Source organism: Callorhinchus milii, unplaced genomic scaffold (genome assembly GCF_018977255.1).
Source record: "Callorhinchus milii isolate IMCB2004 unplaced genomic scaffold, IMCB_Cmil_1.0 Scaffold15, whole genome shotgun sequence".
Taxonomy (NCBI): domain Eukaryota; kingdom Metazoa; phylum Chordata; class Chondrichthyes; order Chimaeriformes; family Callorhinchidae; genus Callorhinchus; species Callorhinchus milii.
In genome coordinates this window covers 10,666,787-10,690,438 of record NW_024704756.1, presented here as the reverse complement: position 1 = coordinate 10,690,438, position 23,652 = coordinate 10,666,787, and the positions used below count along the sequence as shown (strand labels likewise).

General features: G+C 38.6%; 1 protein-coding gene across 1 annotated transcript; it reads right to left on the bottom strand.

The window, feature by feature from the left end:
• Positions 1-28: 28 nt before the first annotated feature.
• slc9a6a (solute carrier family 9 member A6a) lies at positions 29-21,268 on the bottom strand (the record flags this gene model as incomplete). The annotated part of the gene is made up of 16 exons (XM_007892695.2): positions 29-2,023; positions 2,429-2,534; positions 4,061-4,134; positions 4,435-4,498; positions 4,792-4,945; positions 5,952-6,063; positions 6,919-7,032; positions 8,279-8,367; positions 9,278-9,383; positions 10,361-10,502; positions 14,251-14,356; positions 14,604-14,716; positions 15,957-16,033; positions 16,268-16,345; positions 17,408-17,607; positions 21,001-21,268. Coding segments are annotated over 16 exons (2,085 nt in total), but the record flags the coding sequence as incomplete, so codon positions are not given.
• Positions 21,269-23,652: the final 2,384 nt, after the last annotated feature.

Here is a 23,652-nt window from a genome sequence, read left to right as displayed (position 1 = left end):
TTTCCATTCACTTGCTGGATCCGTTTCATTCCAATCAAAATCATTTTATTTTCATGCAATTATTTTCTTCAGAAACAAGGTGGACCAAGCAAGCAATCGTACAAAAGCTGAGAGTACATTTGAATACATTATTGAAAAATGTTTGTTATTATCTTTATCGCTCTTGCACACTCATTCTTATGGGGCACTAAACCACTCGTGGTGTATATCAATCCAAAACTCTATATGTTTTACAACCTAGTAACACTCCTAATCGATGTAATACTAAAGGTTAATCTGAACTAGGGAACGTAATAACATAATAACGTAAATAACGCTGTTTGCCTGAAGCCCAATTAACCTGAAAAGGCAGCAAAGTGACAGAGCCAGCAAGTTAACATTGCTTGTGGCATGGAGTGGTAGGTTTCAGGCCTCCTGTCAGGGATGATCACATTCAATGTTCCCAACCACATTCAGACCCATCAGTTAATCCAGGGAACTTTCAAATGGCTAAGAGAGCAGACAGATCCATTTCCAAGCGAGTCACTCTAGATTTTCCCCAATGCATCTCCATTGAGTCACTTACAAATCAGCATCCTGGGAAGTTGCTTGCCACCAGCAATAAACACAATAGTTTAGTTTATTCCCAGTTGTAAATAAAGGTTCCAATTTGTGATATCGCGTTCCAAACCAGACCACAGGGATTGTGAATATGCATTTAAATAATAGATGCTCAAAAGTAAACAACCTACAGTTGTGATTATAGCACGTAAATAACTGCTTTTCAAAGGAATGTGGTAACTGATGAATACTATGAGCCTTGCCATGTTCTACAATGCACTATTGTATTCACTCCATATTAAAGCCACAAGTTATTTCCGCACTGAAATTGGAATATACCATATGTGAAGTGTGTGGATAAGCAAACCAATTCATTTGGTTCAATTCAAATGAAATTCACCCGGCTTCAATTCTGATCAGCGCCAAATACAGATCACAGATTGTAAACGATGGTAGAGATTCAGAGTACGCCTGGTCAGTGCATTGTGGCAGCTACCATTTCTTAATTTGATATTATCACAAACACCACCACAAAGTAATTCACTTTGCACACACATGGCTGATCTCAGTTCTATTGGATATAATTTAAGTTTGGCTTTAGCAATGGAAACGCATCCGAAGTACTTGTTCTACTAGGGGTCGCTCAAATATAATCAAATTTCAAAATGGTAACAGTGCTTAATAGGATCCAAATTTGTCAAGAAGTTGTTCTATTTGTAGTCTGCCTCAAATGCACTGAACAGTATAAAAGTATTAAATCTACACAAACATCGCTTCATTTCCCAGGATGCCATGAAGTTCCAGGCAGCTCAAATAACTGGACGGTCAAATATCAAGGCATGAAACACTTTACGTTAACAAATGATGTTGTGACATTGTGACTCAACCTTTAAAGAAGGCAGAGTTTCTGAGAAGAGTGGATTGAATTAAGAAAAAGAGCAAATGGAGACAGTTTTAAATAGATGTTGAGATTCAATGCACCAAAAACAATCCATTTAGATCTTCAAATACAATACACACTCCTAGGCTTTTACTATGTTGAAACATTCAATCCTTCAAACACCATGGCTCAAAGTATGATAAATAGTTGCCTCTTATTCTTTAACATAATTTGAGACATGCTTTAGATTTGGAGCAGTGTGCATTTTTCTTTAAAGTATACCTTGACCTGGGTTTTAAGGTAAACCTGCAGCTGATGAAGTTAGGCTGGATCACGCCTAGAGTGATCTTTCATGTTGAGATTAAATGGAGGTTCATTGTCATCCACTGGAAGGACTAAGCGAGTTCCCCTTATGACAAGTTCATGGTCTCCAAACGCCAATTCTCGCTCTTGGGCATCTTCTAGGTTGTGAACCAAATTCCTCCGATCGAAGCCAGCAGTAGATGAATCAGTGATCGCAATAGTCGAATCTCCATAGGTCATGCTAATGTCACCGTCATTCAGAATAAGATCCGAATCATCATCCTTCAGCTGTTCTTGATTCTAAAAGCAAAGTTTTTCCAAAAAATAATAAATTGTCTCAGTTCGAGAGCCTATATGACAGGAAAATATTCCATTACAATTGCAAAATGCTGTCTGTCCTTTAACTCAAAGTTTTAAAGAATTACATGTTTTGAGGTGTGGAATGTAGATTACTTGCTCAGAGTACAGTAAGTCTCTCCTGCACATAACACAACTGGCAACAGACCAGAGAAATTGAAATGTAATCAACCTTTATACTTTAACAACCATTGTGTAGTCGACAGTATTGAATGCTGCTGTGTTACAATAGTTCTGCTGGCATTTGTGACACGTAAAACATTCGCAGTTTGAAGAACGTTGGGCGCCGCTTTGTCAGAAATGCTATCTTTAAGATATTTAACAATCAGATTTACATCCCAGTCTTACCTCGTAAGCTTTAGGGCTTGTTAGACACCGTGCTATTGGTCCACACCAGCTCGGCAAAGTGGTTGTGAGAGGGGGTCCGCTGTCAGTCAAGATGGGTTTTAAATAACTGAGCGATTTCCATGAAGGAAAACAAGTTCAGTTTTGACGACTGATAAAATATTGACACATTCACATCCTATTGAAATGAAAGAAGATTCCAAAGATAAAAAGATTCCAGCTATTTTAAATACCGAAAGGACTCTTGGGTTCAATTAGCATTCTCTGAATCCTAATATCTAGAAATGTTTTAGAAATCTCATTGGGATCCAAATGCGGGCTACATTTAACCTCACGAGATACTGTTGGGGGTTTGTATCTGCATCTGAAATTGTTACATCAGGTTTACAACCACGGCCATCTGTTCTTTTGAAGTTAAGTTGCTCATTGTGTGCCTGTAAGCAACAAATAACTGCAGACATGTTGACAAGTGATAAACCATAAAGAGGTAAAGTATGTGGATTATGATCTATCCACGGAAATAAAGAATGCCTGCTGTTACTGTGACCGTTTTGAAGGAGAATCTTGATGTCACTTTAAAATATTCCAGATGTGAAAAATTGAAGGGCTTGAGGTATGCTGCTACCCTTCCCCCTTTCTTATAAAACAGGCAACTTTAAGCCCTGCACACTTTGCCCAGTGAAAATGAATGTTGAACCTCACAGTGCTAAAGTACACAGTCCTCAACATATTCAATGAAACACACAGCCAGGTTACTGCCAAGAAAGTTATTGTTTGATCGAACCATTTACAGCACTTTCCGGGAAAGTGACTCGCACTGTTTGGGGATTTAAGCAAACAAACAACTCCTTGTAAAACTGAAAAAATTCACGCAACGTCTTACGGATTTTTTTTCTGCACTCTGTGAGTGGCGCTATCAAGGGCTGAAATTTACCTGCGGCTGTGCAAACGCGCAGCTCTCTTGAGCTTCTGTAACTATCTGAAGAAACTGAATATAATGTGCTGGTTTCTTACCTTTTTTTTAATATAGTGTTGCAAAACCCCATAATTCAAACATACGATTGATTCAAACTGATGGGTTTTGTTTCCACGAGTATTTTGGGGTAACTACATTACAAGACACTATCTTGGGAGGCTGCCTGATTATTTTCATAAAGGGGGGGTGGGGGGAGAGTGGGGTGGGAAGGAGAAAAAGAGCATCAGTCGGTATTCCTGTGGATCCTGCTGGTAGAATTTGTGGGTGTTCACCAATAGGTCTTGCAGCTCCCTCTGCTGGAAACTTCGCACGACTCATAATCCAGCGGCAAGTCTCAAATTACCGCACCACTCGTCTCACAAAGATCTCCTTTAGAGAATCGAGCCTTAGCAACAAATTTTGAAATTAGCAACAGTTTGCAGTGACCTTTTAGTGAATGGCCTTATCTGTTAGTACATTAGAGAGGTTCCATTGCCAATTTAATTTGAACCAATTTATCAACCGCAACTTGCATTTATATAGCGCCCTTTCATGTGGGTAGCGTCTCAAGAGTGCCCAGCGCTATTTAATCATACGCGACACTAACTTTCAACTGTCTCCCCTTCCATCTCCCTCCTAAGTCTATTTATGGTACAAAACATATGGCAGATAAAGGATACTTGTGATCAAATGTGTACCACAATCTGAACAGCCAGGCACTTTCAGCTTTTGTGCTGCTTCTTCCCCCTTCGTTCTAGGAGAAATAAAAGGGAAAACAAACAGTTATCAGTAAACAAAAAACATGGTGCTGTGTGGAACGCTTTGCTGCTACACAAAGTGAATTGCATTGACAAATTTTGTCAAGTCATCATGATCTCGTATAAGAGGAGGATCTTCTCAAAGAGGCCCTTTCAGAGAGTTTATTTAAAGCACATTTCCCATTCTTCCTTCAAACTAGACTGAGGCCACAAATGTGTCAAGGAATCGTCATTCTACTAGGATAGCTTCAACTTCGCTGAGTCGCAAACATTTTTTTTACTGGAGACCTACTTACAGCACCCACTTCTTGTAAATATTCAATATTTGCAGGCTGGTCCTGATCGGAATCCACTCCAACTCTAGAAAAGTGAATTTACACAATATTGTAAAAAAAAGACACATGACTGTTAAACAATTGTGTATTACATTTTTAAAAAATATATATTCGATAGAAACTATCCAGACAGTTGGTGAGGCAACTGGATTTTATTTAACAGCTGCAATTTCCTTATGAATACAATAAAAGACAGAGACGTCTAAACATTTACCTCGCAGATCTGCTGGATGACCAAGAGAATTCTGAAGTTATCAAAGGAATGTCAATCACAACAGATTTTTTGATAATACAGAATGTTACAAGCACATCACAAACCTAATTCGAAGCCAAGATAGCATCTGGGTTGTACCTCCGCCAAACACCCACACGGTGAAGAACACAATTAACAAGGTTGTTGTAAACATCATCTGTCGTGCATAGGTGGCAGTGTCCCGAATAGCTAAAGCGAAAGCCATTGCTCCTCTTAGACCTTTAAAACAGGTCAACAACAGGGAACTTGTTAGCAGTCCTCACACTTAAAAGCAAAATACGATAAGCAATGACTTGTTAATACTAAATACTTCCTTTGGAAAAGTTTCTAAAATTTAGCTGCTGTAAAACACAGATACGACTGGCGTTATTCCTACCAATTCAATACATGGTTCATTTTCATTCACCAGGGTGTTTTTGCTAGAAAAATTCCCACCATTTTTCTTCCTCCTAACTTTCTCCCCTGTTTGAATACTCATTTTCCCTTCACTGCTCTCTGGTACCTTGTCCAAGTAATTATTCCTCACACAAGAGCCTTGAGAGTAAGTTTTGGTAAGCATCTGTGATGCCTTGAGGGCGAGATCAGGCAGGCGATTTGACAAAACTAAGTCCAACCCTATCCTCTTCTGACATCTACACACATATCTTCCAGGTAGTGATCAGGAGCAGGAATTGTGTCTTATTTTGCCCTTCCACGAGTCGTTGAGGTCAAAGAACCCGAACAACTGCACCAAGATAACTCAGCAGAGTCTGGGATTTAAACCTGCCTCCTTCTGATCCGCGACAACTTTATGAAAAATATTCATTGGAAAACTAGAACTTTATTAACCTCTTAATAAAGGAAACATTATATTGGGACATTGCTGTGTGCAAATTGGCAGTTAAGTGTTAACTGAAGCACTTTTTCGACATGAAAGGTGCAATATCAAATGCAAGATATTTTTTATTACAGATTTGATTTGTTCCAATGTGGTTACAAATCTCTAAACATTGGTCAAACTCGATTGCAAAATAATGAAAAGACTGCAGTGCAATGATCTTCCAGCAAACACACCTTTTGTTAAATATTTGCTGTGAATGTAGTTCACTATAGTGGACTTTCAGGCAAGAAATGAACAGAGTAAAACATTTACTTAATCATTTGCAGCTTTTCCCAAGAAAGGCTTCAATAGAAAATTAATGTCACAATGTTTTTCTGTGCAGGGTTATGATAAAAAAAATCCTACCAGCAAACATCATCATGTGCTGGAAGTTTGAAGTAATCTTTTTTCTTCTGCCCAAGTTCAGCAAAAAGGAAAGTGGGTAGATGTTGGCAGCTCTCCCAAGGAACACAGCAAGCTGGTTGAATGCAATCAAGGAATTCATAGAGCTGAAAGTGTACCTGTACATACAGAAAAACACTATCTATGTGGATAGGAATCAGTTAGCAAATCATGAAAACTGGAATCATTTAATAATGAAGATTTTACATAGACTGCTTTTGAAATGCTGCAGGTTCTGTTGATTGGTACATTTTAGTCCTCCAGCTAATGCAGTTGTTCTTGAGTCACATTGAAGCGCTCACCTCATGTGTGGCCCAAATGCACACAGATTTCCCTGCAGTGGAAGCTTCTGGCTCTGAATTAACTATGCAGAAAGCTGTGGCAGAAAATCAGCAACTCTCCCGCGATATTGTTTTTAAATTGTACAAAATATATTTACTATTTAATAACTATTATTATTATTGTACATTACAGGAGAGCTCCACTGTAACAGGCTGAAAGGTTATTGTAAAACACACAGCATTTTCCCACTGAGCCATATGAGGAGCTATCGTCTCATTTCCAACTGAACATGATCAATACAAAAAAAGTATTGCACACTTTTCTTATCATTTATTTCAGTAAAAGCCTAGCAAAAGTATGGATTTGACAAGCAATGTTTCCTGCAATTACATCCACATTTACGACTTAAACAAGTCCCCAAAACTGTCAAAATCTCTTCCAACATCAATCTCAGAAATGCATAGAATTGTCTACACAGCCGGTTCATTGTTAAGTGCAGGACAACATTTATCAAACTAAGCTGGGACTTTAAAACTGGTTTATATATAAAAAAAACTTGTACACTTTGCAAAGTTATAATAACACACACCTAATTTCACAATTGATATGCGGTGCTCAACTTTCATTTCATGAACACTGTAAAGGATACAAAAGCTCCCACTATGAAGGTGGGATTAAATATGTGGTTTTTGAATGTGAACAGGGCCAACCCCATGTAGGAGAAGATGAAGTTCTCTGCCAAGAAATTGAGGAGCTCAAATAACTGAAAGAGACAAAAGAGCACACATTACTTTAAGGATAACCCAAACTGTAATCGAGCACTTCTGCAGGAGCTCCATGCCTAGTACTGTGCACTCCACATATTGCTACAACATTTAAGAATGACATGCTTCCATTTACTTGTCAATTCAGCAACGTTTTTGCAGCTCTCTGTAAAATGTACAGGGTCAGAGGGACATCACAGAATTCCATCATTAACTGATTCTAGAGTACATTTACCACACAATGGTTGAACTAAAAAAAAGTCAGCACTTTACCTTCACAACACCTTGTGGTGATAGCAAGTGACAATAAGAGAAATCCAATCTTAGGTATTTTTTTTTATATCGACTTTTACCCCAATTCCCTTCCCAGACATTTGCTTCTTTTTTTGTAATTTAGATTTGTTTTTAATGTAAACCCTTGTTAAAGGGCTGCACTATTCTAAGACAACTGCCCATCTTACTTTGTGAATTAACCAACAGTTACACTGCTCATGGATAGTTAAATCTCTCAAATCATATCCAAAGCAAGATAACACTAAAGAACACTTGGAGTTTATAACACCTAGGCATTAGGCAATATTCTAATTATTTTAATCTGTACATCAATCAACTGTGTAGCAAAAGCATTTGGCACAGACTCACTCAAAGGTCACAAGGACAGAAACAGCCCATTTGATGCAAAACCCCACCTGCAGGCTAAAACACTGGGTCTAATTCAATGAAGCATTTACATAGACTGAAAATACAATAGCATTTTGAACCTGATCCCAGCAGAGGACAATGCAAATGAAGACAGGGAGCATTTACTGTGACTTGTCGAAAACACTTTACAACATTACTGCACACAGGAATAATTCCCCATAACAAAATGTAGAACTGCTGTATTTTGTAAATGTATAAAGTGCTGTATTTCACACGGAACTGCAATTTAGGCATCGAAATATGTTTGTGCTGAAGATAATAAACACAGAAATAACATTTTCTACTGTAATGAATAATTTCCTATTAAGAATTTAAATTCGATTGGACACAAATGTATTTTAACAGATATTTTGCCAGTTCATTCACACAAAAACAAGATTTACATACACGATTCTAGAGAACATTCCACAACAACTGTTAATCTCCGTGCCCTTATGATATTCTGCATTAGAAATTGATAAAGAAAAACCAGAATGCGATGCCACAATTCCTATCTCTGTCTATAATAAATACTTTGAAATATACACCTTGACAGTTTCTCACCTGTTTGGTTCGGATTCTGGATTCTGGTGACAAGTTGTTGTATGTATAGTGAGCCTGTGTGATTCCGCAGAATAGCACAGCCACGACACCTAGAATGCAACAATAAACAGAAACACCATGAACTGCCTATATTACTTAAGGCTGACAGCAAGTTGCCTTCAGGTTTCATGTTCAAACAAACCAATGTTTGTACAAACAGATAACCATTAAAGTAACATTGTTTGTGCATGTCAGAGCACCATCTGCCTGGGGCTGCCACCATGTGCACAGATTGGTGCTGCCACTTCTGTCCAACTGCAATTGAAAATCACATCAGGGATTTGCAGTTTAACACCTACAAATGCCTTCCTGTCATTGCTTAACCTTTTCACAGGCTGCAAAACTGGCGGTAATAAAAATTGCATTCTCACCACGTTAAAATAAGCATATTTAAGTGACTGTGCTAAACTGAATTTTAATCCTTTTTTTATTTTAATCCCGCTTAAAAAAAAGAGTAATCCCAGTCTATTGCCTGGTTCTCTATTGGATCAGTTTCAATGAATCTTCAATGATTTTTTTTATTGTGACTTTTGACTAACAAGTATTCACACTGTAAAATGGTACCAAACAGTAATTAAACTAATATTTGCTTTAGGCTCAGATCATTATTACTTGTACATGGTTTTAGTGATTAGGTAATTTACACTTCCTAATGAATCGTTTGCCTGTTTAATAATAATCCTTGCATTTGATATAGCGACTATATCAAAGCGCTTCACAGATTATACTGTAAAATGGATTGACTGTGTAGTTTGTGAGCAAAATCGGGTTATTTCCTAAAATATATATTATTCGTGTATATTTGCTATTTTGCAAATTGGGTAAAATGTGCACTTGTTGAATTAAATAATCTGTTCAAACGCATGTTGTCTTGCTTGATCTAAAGAGACAGAATTCATGGCAGGACTTTGATTTTTATGTAAACATACACTTTAGTAAGTTTGACTGCTCCAGACCTACCTGTAAATCCACATGCTTCAGCCAACAGGAAAGTACTCCAGGACATCAGGAAGAACAGTGCAGTTTCCAGCAACTGGAAATCTCTTAACTTTGTAAATTTTGTAACATGCACAGATTGTTAAGTAAAATGAACCAATAGATCTTTCAAAATTAAATAACAAATAACAAAAAGAATCTGCATTTGTATAGCAGCCTTTGTGCTGGTTACCGCAGCTGTTGGTGATAGGTTTACATTATATGTACTGATATTAAACATATTTATTTTCTATTCCACATACAAAATCAGGAATTTATAATTCCCATATGTTTTTGTTTCACAAGAAATTAATTTTCTGAAAGCAGCCGTGCATTTATGTAAGACTACAACTGAGACAAAAACATATTGTATGAAATCAATTTCGAATAGAAAGCGATACCTTAAAAAATAAAAATAAAAATTTGGGGGAACAAACAGATTAATACTCCAAACTTTTGAATAAATCGAATAAGTTTTGGAAGTGGGATTCAAGAAAGCCATTTTCTGTAAAAGAGCATATCCAATGTGAGGCAAAAGAGCAACTGCAAACTGCCTTAAACACTTGCTCCCTTTGTGCTTTTGGGGAGGGTGGTTCTGCTCAGTGCTTCGTTCTGCTAACAATGCCAAGATCATTCGTGAAAAACACTGGAACAAATCCATGCTGTATCACTGAATCCAGCAAAGTTTTAGAGCACCGATGCACTATAGATCAAAGCTGCCTTCTCGGTGTCTGCAATATACGGACATATATCATATAGTCATTATTAAATTTAATAATAGCTTCTGGTCTATTGTAGCATATAATAGCTTCTGAAAAGCACTAAATAGAACACATGTGGAAACAGTCAAGTAATCAGTTTCCATTTGTGTCAAGTAAGGTAATATGTAAGAAACCTGAAGGCAAACAGTACTTTGTGGTTCCAGACTATAACTTAATATAATTCAGAACCAAGCTTTTTTTTAAAAAAAAATACACAGCTACAAAGAAATATTAAAACATGACTTTTCATTTAAATGTTTGCAGTTAAACTAAGGAACTCTTAATAGAAGCAACAGGTAAAGGATATTAGAGCAGTCACGACTCCGGTGGCAGCTCCCATTGCAAAGGAGCCGCTAAAAATTCCTAGGAATATGCCAAACGACTTGAACATTGCAGAAACGTCAAATTTGTGGGTGTTCACCCCGGCAGGCTGGTATGCCACAATGGACCTAATAAACAGCAATTTGAATATCAAGAAATGCCCTTTTTCAATCATATCTCAACAGAAACTCAAGCAGAGACCTTTTGGATTTTGTTTAATCAAGAATGCTCTGCTTCTTAGATTATTCAACAGCACACACACACACACACACACACACAGCACACACAGAGATAGACAGAAAAGAGACAGACAAAGCATTTTCAATTCTCCGTCACTCGTGTATTTTTCCAACAATACATGGCCCTGGCTCAGTAACATCAAAAACTCCACGCTTATGAAATTCATAAAAGTTTAAAAAGAAAGTAATGTTGGATGCATCTTTGAAGGCTGAGGGAGAAATAACCTTTGTTTTAAATATCACAGCCATGCATGGCTTTCTTCTGTGGTACAACCAGCAAAATATTTCATATCTAAACTTCGCTATTCAGCAATAAAATTAAATGTTTAGTCCTGCATCACAATAAATCCTAGCATCGATTTGACTCTGAATAAAATCCTTAAATCTCAAGGGAAATAAAGGGATCATCACTGTTAACGGAAATGATAGTCGTATTTGTTTTTGGTTTAAAAAAATAACTTTTCAAAACACCCAACCAATTTTGATTTTGAAGAGAACCTAACCGTGATGTGAGAAAACAATTTTTACACTTTTACAACGATGTTTAGAAATATACTATTAAGATTTCCCTAAAATGTACCCATAATTTTAGGGTAAGGGATGGGGAAAAAAGGCGGGAAATGAAATATAAAATTATTGCCAAAGTACTAGTGGATCAAAATAAATCAATTCAAACAAACTAAACCAGCTCAAATCCATAATTAAACAACAAATAAATGTGTTTAGCTGAAAGGCACATCTCCACAAATGGCAATTTGGTTCAAAGACTGTGGGGGAGAAGGGAAGGAAACATAAGTTCAGTAGTTGTGAGGAGAGAGCAATTAATTATAAGTGACCAAAGTAATGCTTAGCTTCAACGCTTAGGCTGACATTCAGCGACCTGGTCTGATTACCAGGGAGAACGCTCAGGTGTGAAGTGGATTTAATCGATCAATAAAGCCTACAGGTATTTTGTTCACATTCACCTCTTACAGACTGGACACTGAGCAACAATAAAGTCTGGCAGCAGGCTGCATCCTCTCCCCTTATTGATTCGAGTTTGGTGCCAACACAGACAAGAAAACATTTAGAAAACAAGGATGGAAATATGGCAAAGAGAGATTAACATATAGACAAAAGAGAGAGAGATTAAGGTTATTACCCACATGAATATTTGTGCCCAGGGTATTATCTAAAGATAAGCATTTTATATGGCAAAATCAACACAGGCACCATCCTACTCAAATTGTGAGAGGGGGAACGGTAGCTGGTAACCAAACAAGAGGCTTTATACAGTAAATGGCTCCTCGACAAGCAAGTTTCAAAGTAGTAATTTTAGTTACCACTAGATCAGTGAAAATGTGCCTTTCCCTAGACAAATGTGTTACTGATTCAGAAACACAAGCTACTATTGGAAGAATCTGGAACAGGAGAGACTGAATTACTAAAAACATCCCTAAAACTGGGCAAAGGCACAGCTTGCCATGAGTACTTTGCAAATCACATTACATTGAGTTGGGGGATTTTAACTCTACAGGTAAAAATACAAATTTCTTAATTTATCTTATGATTTGGATGTATTACGTTTGCAGAGAACAGATGGCAAGCTACTCTGAGGTTATCCCATGGGTAACGATTCTTATTCAACAAAAAAACTGAATGAAATAATCACACAAGATAGCCCCTTGACATAAATTCATGGGATAAACCAATTATTCCATACCTTTTTGATTGAGTACTTATAACAATGAGCCACTTCTGAATGCATTTGTGACAGCTTTTAGCATAGGGAAACGTAGCTCAGTTATTAGCCAGGAGTTTGTACGGATGTAGCCATGATTATCTACTTTTCCAGGTGGGTAACTTATAGAGAGCGCTTCCACATGGATGGGTACATATAAACGTACTAAATAGTACACCCATGCTGTAGTGAGTCATTCAATTTTAAAATAATAGTCACCTACCTGAACCAGAAGCATCCCTGCTTTCTTTACACTCAAAAAATCAACTTTTGAAGGTATGGAACAATACATTTTGTACCATTTCAAAGAGCTTGCATGCATTTACAATTCACATTAAAAACCACTGTAGCACCTGCAGCCTAAAACATTTTCTTCAACGCAGTACAGATTACCAGAGGGGTGGTTGTCGTTTTAAACTACAGAATCTTAGATGTATGCAAATGCTACGAATGGTTCACATGGCAATCATAGTTACAGCACACCCCGTTTGAATTTGTCCATGCAAGTTAATGTAAGTGTGAACTTGCTCCATTAAATGTGTTCCAATGGAGTCATGTATGCTTTGTTTTCCGTAACAATTAAGAATTCTGTAAATAGATGATCTGAGTATGATTAGTATGTTTAAATACATAGAATACAATAAAAAAAAGGAAATAATGCAGTCTTAACACTTAATTTTTATTTTGAAGCCCTCGGTTTTCTCACTTGTGAGAAATTTCAGGGGCAGTAAATAGCGGATGATGTTACAGTGATAAGAAAACTCATTCTGTGTATGTGATATGCATAAAGCATACTCGAGATGCAGGCAATGCCTCTCAGATGCTGTCACTATTGGTTACAGCCTCAGTCTTTTCAGACCATATGCACTGGCTCAAAATAACTGCCAATACATCACACAGGCTTTTAGGTTAGACTCAGTTCAAATTCTTCCTAAATAATAATAATCCTTGCATTTGATATAGTGCTTTTCACGTCTTCTAGACGTCTCAAATCGCTTCATAGAATAGACTGTAAAGTGAATTGACTGTATATTTTTGGGGCAAAATAATCCCTCCATATTAGATCTTAATGCTAGAAACTAATGTTAAATTGTCAAGATACTTGAGCATTACTGAACACATGCATTTTAATTTGCCTGCACACAAGTCGCCTAGAACCTCAGTAACATGCACAAGATTGAAGCGCGGAATAAGGACAAAACACTCTACATCTTCTGCACAAAACCTTAAAAAAACAATCACGTGGCTGAATGTAATGTTAAAAACAATCATGCGACCAGCAAGAGAGGAACTTAACAGGAAAAGACCCACAATCGAAAGCTGATGAGGACCTCAGGCAGTTTAGTTACATTTTCCAGACTTCAAAGTTACACTGAGATCTTGCTCTCACTTTCAACCAACTCAAAACAAAAATAATATGGTTCTTAATATCGCTTCCTTATTTTAATTCACTGATGGTGGATATTGTATGCAGTTTAACCTTCCCGGTACCAAATAATGTGGGTTACAATGTTAATGTGCGCTAAGCCCTCCGAGATGCCTTCCGGCATGAAGGGCGCTATGTAAATGCAAGTTGTTGCTGCTGTTGTAATAATATTACAGATATTTAATTGCCTGAATTCTCAGATTGGTTACATTAATAGTAACTGCAGATCAGCAATGTCTATTCACAGGAGGGTACAGAGAATTAATTTGAAGTAATATTACATGGAACCACCGTAGTCTAGAATTTGCAACAAACCATTTTGTGTATTCACATCTTATAATCAACGAACAGGTTAATCTTTTTCCAGGAAATTGGTGTGAGCAGGAGAGCAGTGGACCAGTTTACATTATGCGCTTGCTTTTGATGTGCCGCCTCCACTAAATCCTAACAAATCAACTCTATTTAGTAAGCAGGTAGAAAAGTGCACTTACGAAGACAGCACTATGGCAACTGCATCATTTAGGACACTTTCTCCAAACAAAAGGGCATAGAGATCAACGTCAGCCTGAAGCTCATGGAATATCGCAAGAACGGTCACTGAAAAGTAAAAAAAAACTTTAAAATGACATTCTACAGAAGTGTTAAGGAAACACATTTTCAAAAACATCAGTAAGAATGTGGTCCATTTGGGCATCAGTCCACATTCTTATCTTTGTGTATACGAATCAGCTTTTTAAACATTATTTGTTTTGTTGCCCTGATTGCCTGCCCCCTCCTCCCACCACACACACACACACACACACACTATGGCACATGGGGTGAAAATTACTGTCAGTATACACACCTGGGTCAGTTGCAGAAATAAGAGCACCAAAGAGCAGGCAGTCGGTAAAATAGAAATCTCCACTCAGCTGTCCAACCATGTTCATCAGCTTCACACATCCATACATGATCAGCCTGTTAAAAGCAAAACACCTTGCAACTCTTGTGATAAAAAAAAGTCAAAAACAAACAGGTGTACTAAGCTCTCTTGCAAAAGCCTCGGTGACTTGCACTGCATGCTGTGTCGCACTAAGTTCTCCATTTAAATAGTTCAAATTTAAAAAAATAATAATCCTTGCATTGATATAGTAGCATCTGGCTGTTAAGACAACTCGGAGTGTTTCAGAGGATAGATATACTGTAGTGTGGTGTGTATTTTGTGGGCAAATACAAAATAAATGGGTCCCAAGGAATCGAAACTCATAAGCTCACCAACACAATTCTCTCAGCGCACCAGGCTGGATTTCTTTAGCGGTTTGGAGAGGGGTCGAGGATTCAGTTGAGGAGGAAGAACAGAAAATATTCAATGTGGCCGAGGTCACATAGTCACCTCCAAACATGGCTGGTGGCCAAGTAACTACCAGCCCCTCAGCCAGATGGTTAGCAGATGGGACGGTGAGCAAGAAGTGCAATGCCTTGGTGCAAAATCTAACTTTGAAAATAAAATCTCCGATGGTAAAAGGGCCCCCCGAGGGCAGAATTAAATTGACTTCAAAACAGAACCAGAAAATAGTTGTAAAATTCAGTCCAAAGTCTTATATATATTTTTATTTTATTTTAAAATCATTAATAAAACACTCACTGTTTGACAAATCACGGTTACTTATGAAACAAATTCAGCAATTTTTATTTAGAATTGCTAAAGATTCAGGTTTCAGTAACAGAATTTGGGTTTTAATCATAGAATAACCCATTTGTCATGTGAGGATGCTGGAGCATTGCTGCCTGTTGAAATGAAAGTTCACAGGAGTGCAGCATGTCTTGGATGCAATAATCTAATTCTAGTAAACAAAAGCCATCTTTATTGTTTTGCAGCCTGAATTTCTTGCTTGAAAAACATCACTGTGCTGTCTGCAGGCTCTCCACAGGGACGCACGCACTATGATGGTCAGATTTAGACCTCATTGTCAAACTCACATTACATCATTTATCTAAATGATCCAGAAGTTACCGCTTAAGTGGAATAGGCGATCAGCATCAGAGGCATTTCAAATGCAATATTGGAGCAAATTCAGATCAAGCAATATTGCTTAACCATCCCCAGCCACAAGTTATTTGAACCAAAGTATTATTCAATATCTTGGCTGAAAGCGAGTCTTGGTATGTATCTGGAAATAGGAGCTTCAATTCATATAATGGTCTCTTTAATACTCACCCTATCACCAGGCAGGATATGACTGTGCCGACAAAAGCATAGGCCAAAATGGATCCCAAATTTCGGAAGAAATGACGCTGAAAATAAAAGAAACTTTCAAAAAAACAAACTTCATGCCCATATTGTGAAATGTAAATGTTCTGTTTCTTCTCTTAGTCTTCAATATTTAAATCAAGCTAATAATATTCTGGAACAACAACCATAATAAAAATCCAGAACATTGCTAATACATCTTTTATTTTTTTAAAAGTTAAGAAAGTTTCCAGAATCGCAGTGAGCTAAAAATTATAACAATGTCCGTACACACTCACCCTTTTAAGACTGTATCCAGCATAAAATATAATGGGTGGCAGCAGAATGTTGAAGAACACCTCAGGATCAAAGGTAACCTATAATTTTGTATAGAAACATTAAACAATGATGCAAGACATCAAATGCACATAGAACCACTGTGTTTTTTTAAATAGAAACTTATATATCCTGTACTGAAGACATTTCCTCTTCCCAGTCATGTACCTTCAGAATATTCAGCAATCTTCAGAATGTGCCAGCACACCCATTCCCACACTTACGCACCCTGGTAGCATGGCTATGATTGAGACCAATAATTTAAGTACAGGTATAAAAATTGCACTGTCGATCAATGCTAAAATTACATTATATACAATACAATTTTTTTTATTTTTTTTGCAAAGTCCTATCAAGTCTAATTAATTAACTTTCAAGTCAAATTAGATGAGAAAGTTAATGAGTAACTATTAACTGTTTTGTACTGGAAAAATACAAAGAAATGGTGGTCACCTATTAATGCCCATTTGTTTTATTTCTTAACTAGTGATGGATCAAAAGGTGAGACGATTCAACCATTATTTTTTCTCTAATCTCAGTGAATTTGTTGATGTTGTATGCAAAAGAGTTTTATATTATGCTTACATTATATGAATTATGAGATCATTAGCTATATAAGAATGACTACACAAAATGCTTTAAATGAAAATCATTACTTTTTTGACCACTTTTTAATGAGAGTCCATTCTGCCCTGGGGCTTTCAGCTGGCATGAAAGTTATTAATTAATTCGGAAACATTGTCTAGACATCAAATCTCCTAAAATCTGAGCATGGGGGCAACTCAGCTGGAGCTTTTCAAAACAACAAACTGGGGGGAAAAAAACAGAAGTTTGGATCTCTTCATTTCTATCGACATCCTTCAAAAAATATTTTGGGAGAGCCCAAATCCATACAGGCTCATATTAATACCAGCCTTGGATTTGACAGTACCGTACTATAAGAAAAATATCATTACTTGGGCTCTTTCTGTTCTGTCACCAGTAATATACATGCACTGTTTTAACAGTGCCATCCCTCACTCTAAAGATTCCTGAACAAATCCATTGGGTGGACTTAAAATGCCTGATGAACACAAATCAAAGGGAACACGGACTTACTGTACCTTTTGCAGCATTTCATTGTCCTCCACGTTATTGAGTTCCTTTGGACCGATTTCACTTCTCAGCGTATATTCATAAAACTTTCCACTGACGTTAATTAACAAAGTAGCTGGACTGGTCTCCAGATCACAGCAAAGAGTCACGTTGCTGATATCCGAAGGAACGTGAATCCCGTATCGGAGAACAACTCCCACAAGTAGCCCTGCAAACAAATACACGCAATTATTCATTTTGATTAGTGATAAACACTGGATACCAGCGAGCGAAAGATAATAAATGGTTCTTTACATACAAACACATCCAGCATCCTTTTATTTTCCTAATCTTGTTACCCTACAGGTTCAATCCTCTCAAAATGTATTTAAGAGGGGAAAAATGAGCGAAAGTTTAATACAGGTTTATTTCAGTCTCGCTGTCTGTCATCTGAGTGGGAACTGACATGTTTTCTGTGCTTTGATGCAAACATCTGGCGCGCAAATTCAAAGTATGGCAACAATTGTATTTGATGCAGTCCAGCAATCATACAGTAACCAGACATATCTTACAACAAAGGATAATCTTAGGGAGTGATTCAAATTGTTTTGGTGAGCAGTTTTACTCTACTTTTGTGGATAGCAATCATCACACACCCAATGCATTTTACATAGCAGATGTGTGTTTGTTTCCTACAGAAGGACTGGCATATAACCTGAGGAAGTTTATTATAAAAACAACACAATTAATATACATTTCCAGTGGTTAAAATTCAAAAACCAGAAACAAAATAACCCATGAAACTTTTTTTTCATTTAGGGAACAAACTACTGCTGGGAAACCATTAATACACATATTGTACTTTGCAATTACTATGGCATTTGGGAACTATCCCAAATTATCAGTAAAAATTTCAAAAAAAAATCTGTTTTTGTAGATTCTTGAATGTATTGTACGGCAAGTATTTTTCTTGACCATCCATCCCCAATAAATGTAGGAGCAAAATATTTTACCACACATATTTAATAGTGACAAGTCTGAACACATATGAACAACAGCTACAGAACAGCCCCTTATCTGCCAGAGGAAAAACCCTTGCTCAGAATACACATGCTCCCTCAGCATTAGGATGGCTTGGCAAATATAGCACGAGTTTTGTGCTAAATGTGAATTCATACAAAACCGTCCTATCCTACCCTAGTAAGAGTCCTGATCACCGTGTATGCATGGGTAAAAATTACAGTCACTTGCTGATTTCAGAGTAAATCCACAGTCTGACTGACTTTGGGCACGATGTACAATCTAAACCAAAGTCAGTTTCAACAAGTAGTGCAAAGCAGCACGTTAAAAACAAACTGAGCATCGAATTAAATTTGTTTCTATGTATATACTGGTTTCCAAAATGCAATTAAGTTGTCTGTGTCCATCCATACTCTGTCATTTATGAAATCTAAGCATCATTACTCAACTCGCTGAAATAATGAACTGAATCTGAACAATCCCAAATATACCAACTATTTAACAACAACCCATCAGGCCCTGACACTCACGTGGGCCATACAGGAAGTAGATGAAATGGTTCTACACAGGAAATTATTTGCTCACCTTATTAAGTGGTATAGCAAATAAATATGTCCTTAATAAGTAGATTTTTGTTTAAATATAAGAAAATACAGTTTAAGTGTTGCACCACACCAAAAGCTCACCTCCACCCAACCTTTCCCTTCTGCTTACTCGTAGATTTGGCTTTGATACATTTCATTTAAGGGGCATTTATGCCGTTTCTAGGTCACCTGCGCACAAAATAATGCACCATCAACCTACACCGAACCACAAAGCCACAAGAATTTTTGGAGCGAAGACGGGTCTTTGTCCCATCTGATCTAATCCCTTAAAAATACCCACTGTACTGTCCTTCCATCACAGAATTAAATTGTTTTTTTCTAAATGAGTCCAGTGTTCTGGCTTCAACCACCCATCCTGGCAACCTGTTCCAATTGTTATAAATTACCCTCTAGGTAAAAAATAAAAATCTTCTTGTTATCAGTCCTGAAATTGCCTTTTGTGACTCTAAACCTACATCCGCTTAGTCGACTGTCTCGGTGCATCCTAAAATATTGTGCTGGGTTTACTTTTTATATATTAAACATATTATAAATATTATAAAACTCGATAAGGTCCCCTTTGTGGAATCCTATATCTCAGTGGTTAGAGCATTCGCCTCGCAAGCGAGAGTCCTGGTTTCGATTTCCAGCAGGGCGCAACCTTGGGCAAGTTTCCTTTCTCCACCCGCCTGATAATAATCCCTCAAGAAAAAAAACAATAATAAATTGATCACTTCAATCCACGACTGTTTGTGGGACACTGCTGCGCGCAATTGGCTGCTGTGTTGTGCCCACAAATATCCAGTCAATTCACTTTACAGTATATTCTGCAAGGATTATTATTAGTATTATTATTATTTGCGTTATCTTCTCTCAAGACCGAAGAGCACTAGCTTGTCCAATCGATACTCATAACAGCACAAACCAGGATCCTTCTGTGGGGCGAGTTACAAGTCACAACATTTTTTTAAAAAAAATAAACAGCCAACCAAGCTGTTAACTAACATAAACAGGTCTAACGCTACCACTGAAGCTACAGCAACATTGTATTTGTATTAGGGCAATATTATTGTTCCCCCCATGGTTCTATTATTATCAAGCGATGCCAATTCCACATGAGTGTGCGTGTTTTGCGAGTGTCTTAATCCCCAACGAGTGCAAGAAGGAAGCCCGTGTGTTAAATAATAATAATAATCCTTGCATTTGATATAGCGCTTTTCATTGTTGTATTTGAGGGGTTTTTGGAGGGATTGTTATTAGGCGCGTGGAGTAAGGAAACTTGCCCAAGGTGACGCCCTTAAAAAAAGACTTGAAGCAATGCAAAAGTGAATTGCATTAGTCATGCCCACAGCCAGTCAGTCAGTCTCACTAGCAGCTGACATCTTAGTTTAGTGCACACACACACACACACACACACTGTGTGCTCTGCAAACCAGGAAGAGATCAGTCAGTCAACCCCTTTGCCTTGTCACCAGAAGGAAGTGCACCTTCACTCTTTTTTTTCTTCTTCCCCCCCCCCCCCCCCCACCCCTTATGATCATTATCATCATCAATCGTCATCATTATTATTTTAAAACGATGCTGATGATGATTTATTTATTCACAAGAGAGAAAAGGCAATAAAGTTTCTGAAATTAAAAAAAAACCCACACTGTTGAGAAGGGAGGGGAGGAGGGAGAGGAGAGGAGAGGGAGGAGGAAAGGGGAGGGAGGGGAGAGAAGAGGGAGGAGGAAAGGGGAGGAGGGGAGAGAAGGAGAGGGAGGAGGAAAGGGGAGGGAGGGGAGAGAAGGAGAGGGAGGAGGAAAGGAGGAGGAGGAGGAAGGTGTTTAATAGAAAAAAAAACAGACAACATTATTAACACACAAAACCCCAGGAACAGAAGCAGGAGGAGAGATCTGCTCGGCCTTGGGTTTGCAGTGTCATCATCATCATCATCATTATTATTAATATTATTATTGCAGGGGATAAAACAAAAAAAACACAACAAATAAACAAATAAAGGGGGGGGGATTGCTCACCATAGATCATGGCCAACCCCGTCTCGTGCAGAAAGCGAAAGCGACGGTGTTTGAAGAGCCAAATGGTGAGGATGGTCAGCGTCAGCAACATGATGAATATCAGCAGGTTGGCGCTGTCCTGCCGGTGGCTCTCCTCCGCCTTCTTCTCGGTCAGGATGTCCTCCATGGCGCTGTCCTGGGCTCGGCACAAGCCCAGCCAGAGGGCGAGGGTCAGGGCCAGCAGGACCCGAGCGGCCAGAGCAGCAGCACCACCTCCTCCACCACCACCACCACCTCCTCCATCACCACCACCACCTCCATCACCACCACCACCATCTCCATCTCCTCCTCCTCCCGCAGACTGCGATCTAATGCTCCTGTTCCTGCCGCAGCTCTCCCCCGGCCTCACCGCCATCGCTGCCTTCTGCTGCTGCTGCTGCTGCTCCTGGATCGTGGGGAGGAACCAGCATCAGCCCCCACCCCCCCCTCCCCCTCCTCCACACACACACACACCTCCCCCCTCACACACACACACACACACACCGCCTCCGCGCAATCAGTAGAGGCGGCACTGCTGAGCAATCAATCGCAGGCGCTACAGTGTTGCCAACAGCGTCGCTACAGTGTCGCTCGGCCACTGTTCACGCACACAGCGAGCGATCGGAGCCACCCCTCCCGGCGCTCAGTCACTACACCCACAGTCAGCTGTTAATCACAAGCACCACCCTCACCCTCACCGTTAATCACGACAATGATTAATCGATCGATCACCACCGTCGTAGTTATTAGCAATAGTCGATAATCATCCTCATCCAAACACTGGACGGTTTTGGGTTTCGCCCACGAAATACGCCGGTCGATTCGAAGGCGAGGTTTTTTTGTTGTTGTTGTTATTTATTACTGCTCTTTGACGTGACGCCTTATCGCGCGGCCCAGACGTCTCAAAGCGCTGCTTATTAATAATAATAATAATAATGAATAATGAACAGCGCTGCTCAGCCACGACAGCGAGCAGTCGGAGGGAGGGTACGTAACTGCTCAGCCACTGGAGTTCCTAACCCGGTTTTATGCAGAAAAATTGGCGAGTGTATAATCTTAAGTAAACAGGCAGCGCAGGTGAGAGGAGCAAATAAGACAAACATTGAACCAAATGACAATAATAATCCATGCATTTGATAAGAGCGCTTTTCACATCTTCTGGACAACAACAACAACAACAAGATTTCATTTATAGAGCACCTTTCACGTCGGGAGGACGTCCCAAGGCGCTGGACAGTTGGGTCAGGACCCGAGCAGGGGGAAATGGTCAGGGTGAGGGGAGGGAAGGGAGGGAGCGAGGAGGGGGGAAATGGTCAGGGTGAGGGGAGGGAAGGGAGGGAGCGAGGAGGGGGTAGAGAGTCGAGAGGGGAGCTGAAGGCACGGTCAAAGAGAAAGGTCTTGAGACCGGCCTTGAAGGAGGAAAGGGAGGAAGCGGCGAAGGCACTGGGGGATGGAGTTCCAGAGCCTAGACGTCTCAAAGCGCTTCACGGAATATGCTGTAAAGTGAATCGACTGTATATTTTGTTTAAACAACCAAGAGTTGCAATTATTTTTTTCTAAAATAAAAAAAAGGGTTTTATGAAATTACACTATCTTTGAGACGTTCCGAAAACCTGGTAAAGTGCCACATCAAATGCAAGAATTATTATTATTACCTTCCAGTGCTTTGACACTCTGGTCTACAATAATAGTTCTTCACCAAAGTTGAATATGGTATTTTTTACCAAGAATTCAATGAAGTAATTCTACATCTATTTATCAAACTTTAAACTGTGGAAATATGAGGGCATAAGCACTTTTTGAAAGCTGAAAAGGCATTTCGATAATGAAAGGCTCAAGGCCTTTCTTTTCGACCGCACATTTGGTCACCTTCTTCCCCCTCCCCCTGGCTCGGCCCCGGGATCCATTATTGTGAAGGGCTCTGAGATGTCGTCCGGAGCGTGGAGGGCGCTATGCAAATCCAAGTTGTTGTTGTTGTTGTTAATGAAAGGTTAAAATGCCCATTTTAATGCATAATTGAAGTCATTAGCTCATGCTTAACTAATGGATTAAATGGTCAAAGCTTTAATATAGAAATTGGACAATTCAAATAGAATTCAATGAAACATAAGAAAATAACTATGGAAAAGACACATAGGTTATCAACCTAATTCCCACAATAGACCATTTTGAAATTTGGCCCAAAGCAAATTCCACCCAACCCACTAAACTATCCCCAAATACCAAAAATTCAAAGATATTTTTTCCATGTGCCGCCACTTGTTTAAGATTACCCATCAATCAGGTCTGGGCTCAGTCAGGTCTTTCAGTTTCCAACGCAGCTCAAAATAAAGTTTTTTTAAAAAAACGTAACCTGTAATACACTATGTTTTGCAGTCAGAGTTAATCTTTTAGCAATGGGGGCTCAATTGCAGGATGGGCTAGCAAATTAAGACAATTTAAATACAAATGTAAAATAAAATCACATTTGGAAATCAACAGAAGAAAAAAAACAGGGAATCAAGCTTAAGTAACGTTTTATATCAGATTTTCTGAACTATTTTGTTCCTGTTACGGCAGTCATAAAACTACTTCTGACCTACCTATAGGATTACTACTGTATTTGGGTATTTTTCAGTTTGACAGAGTAAGAAC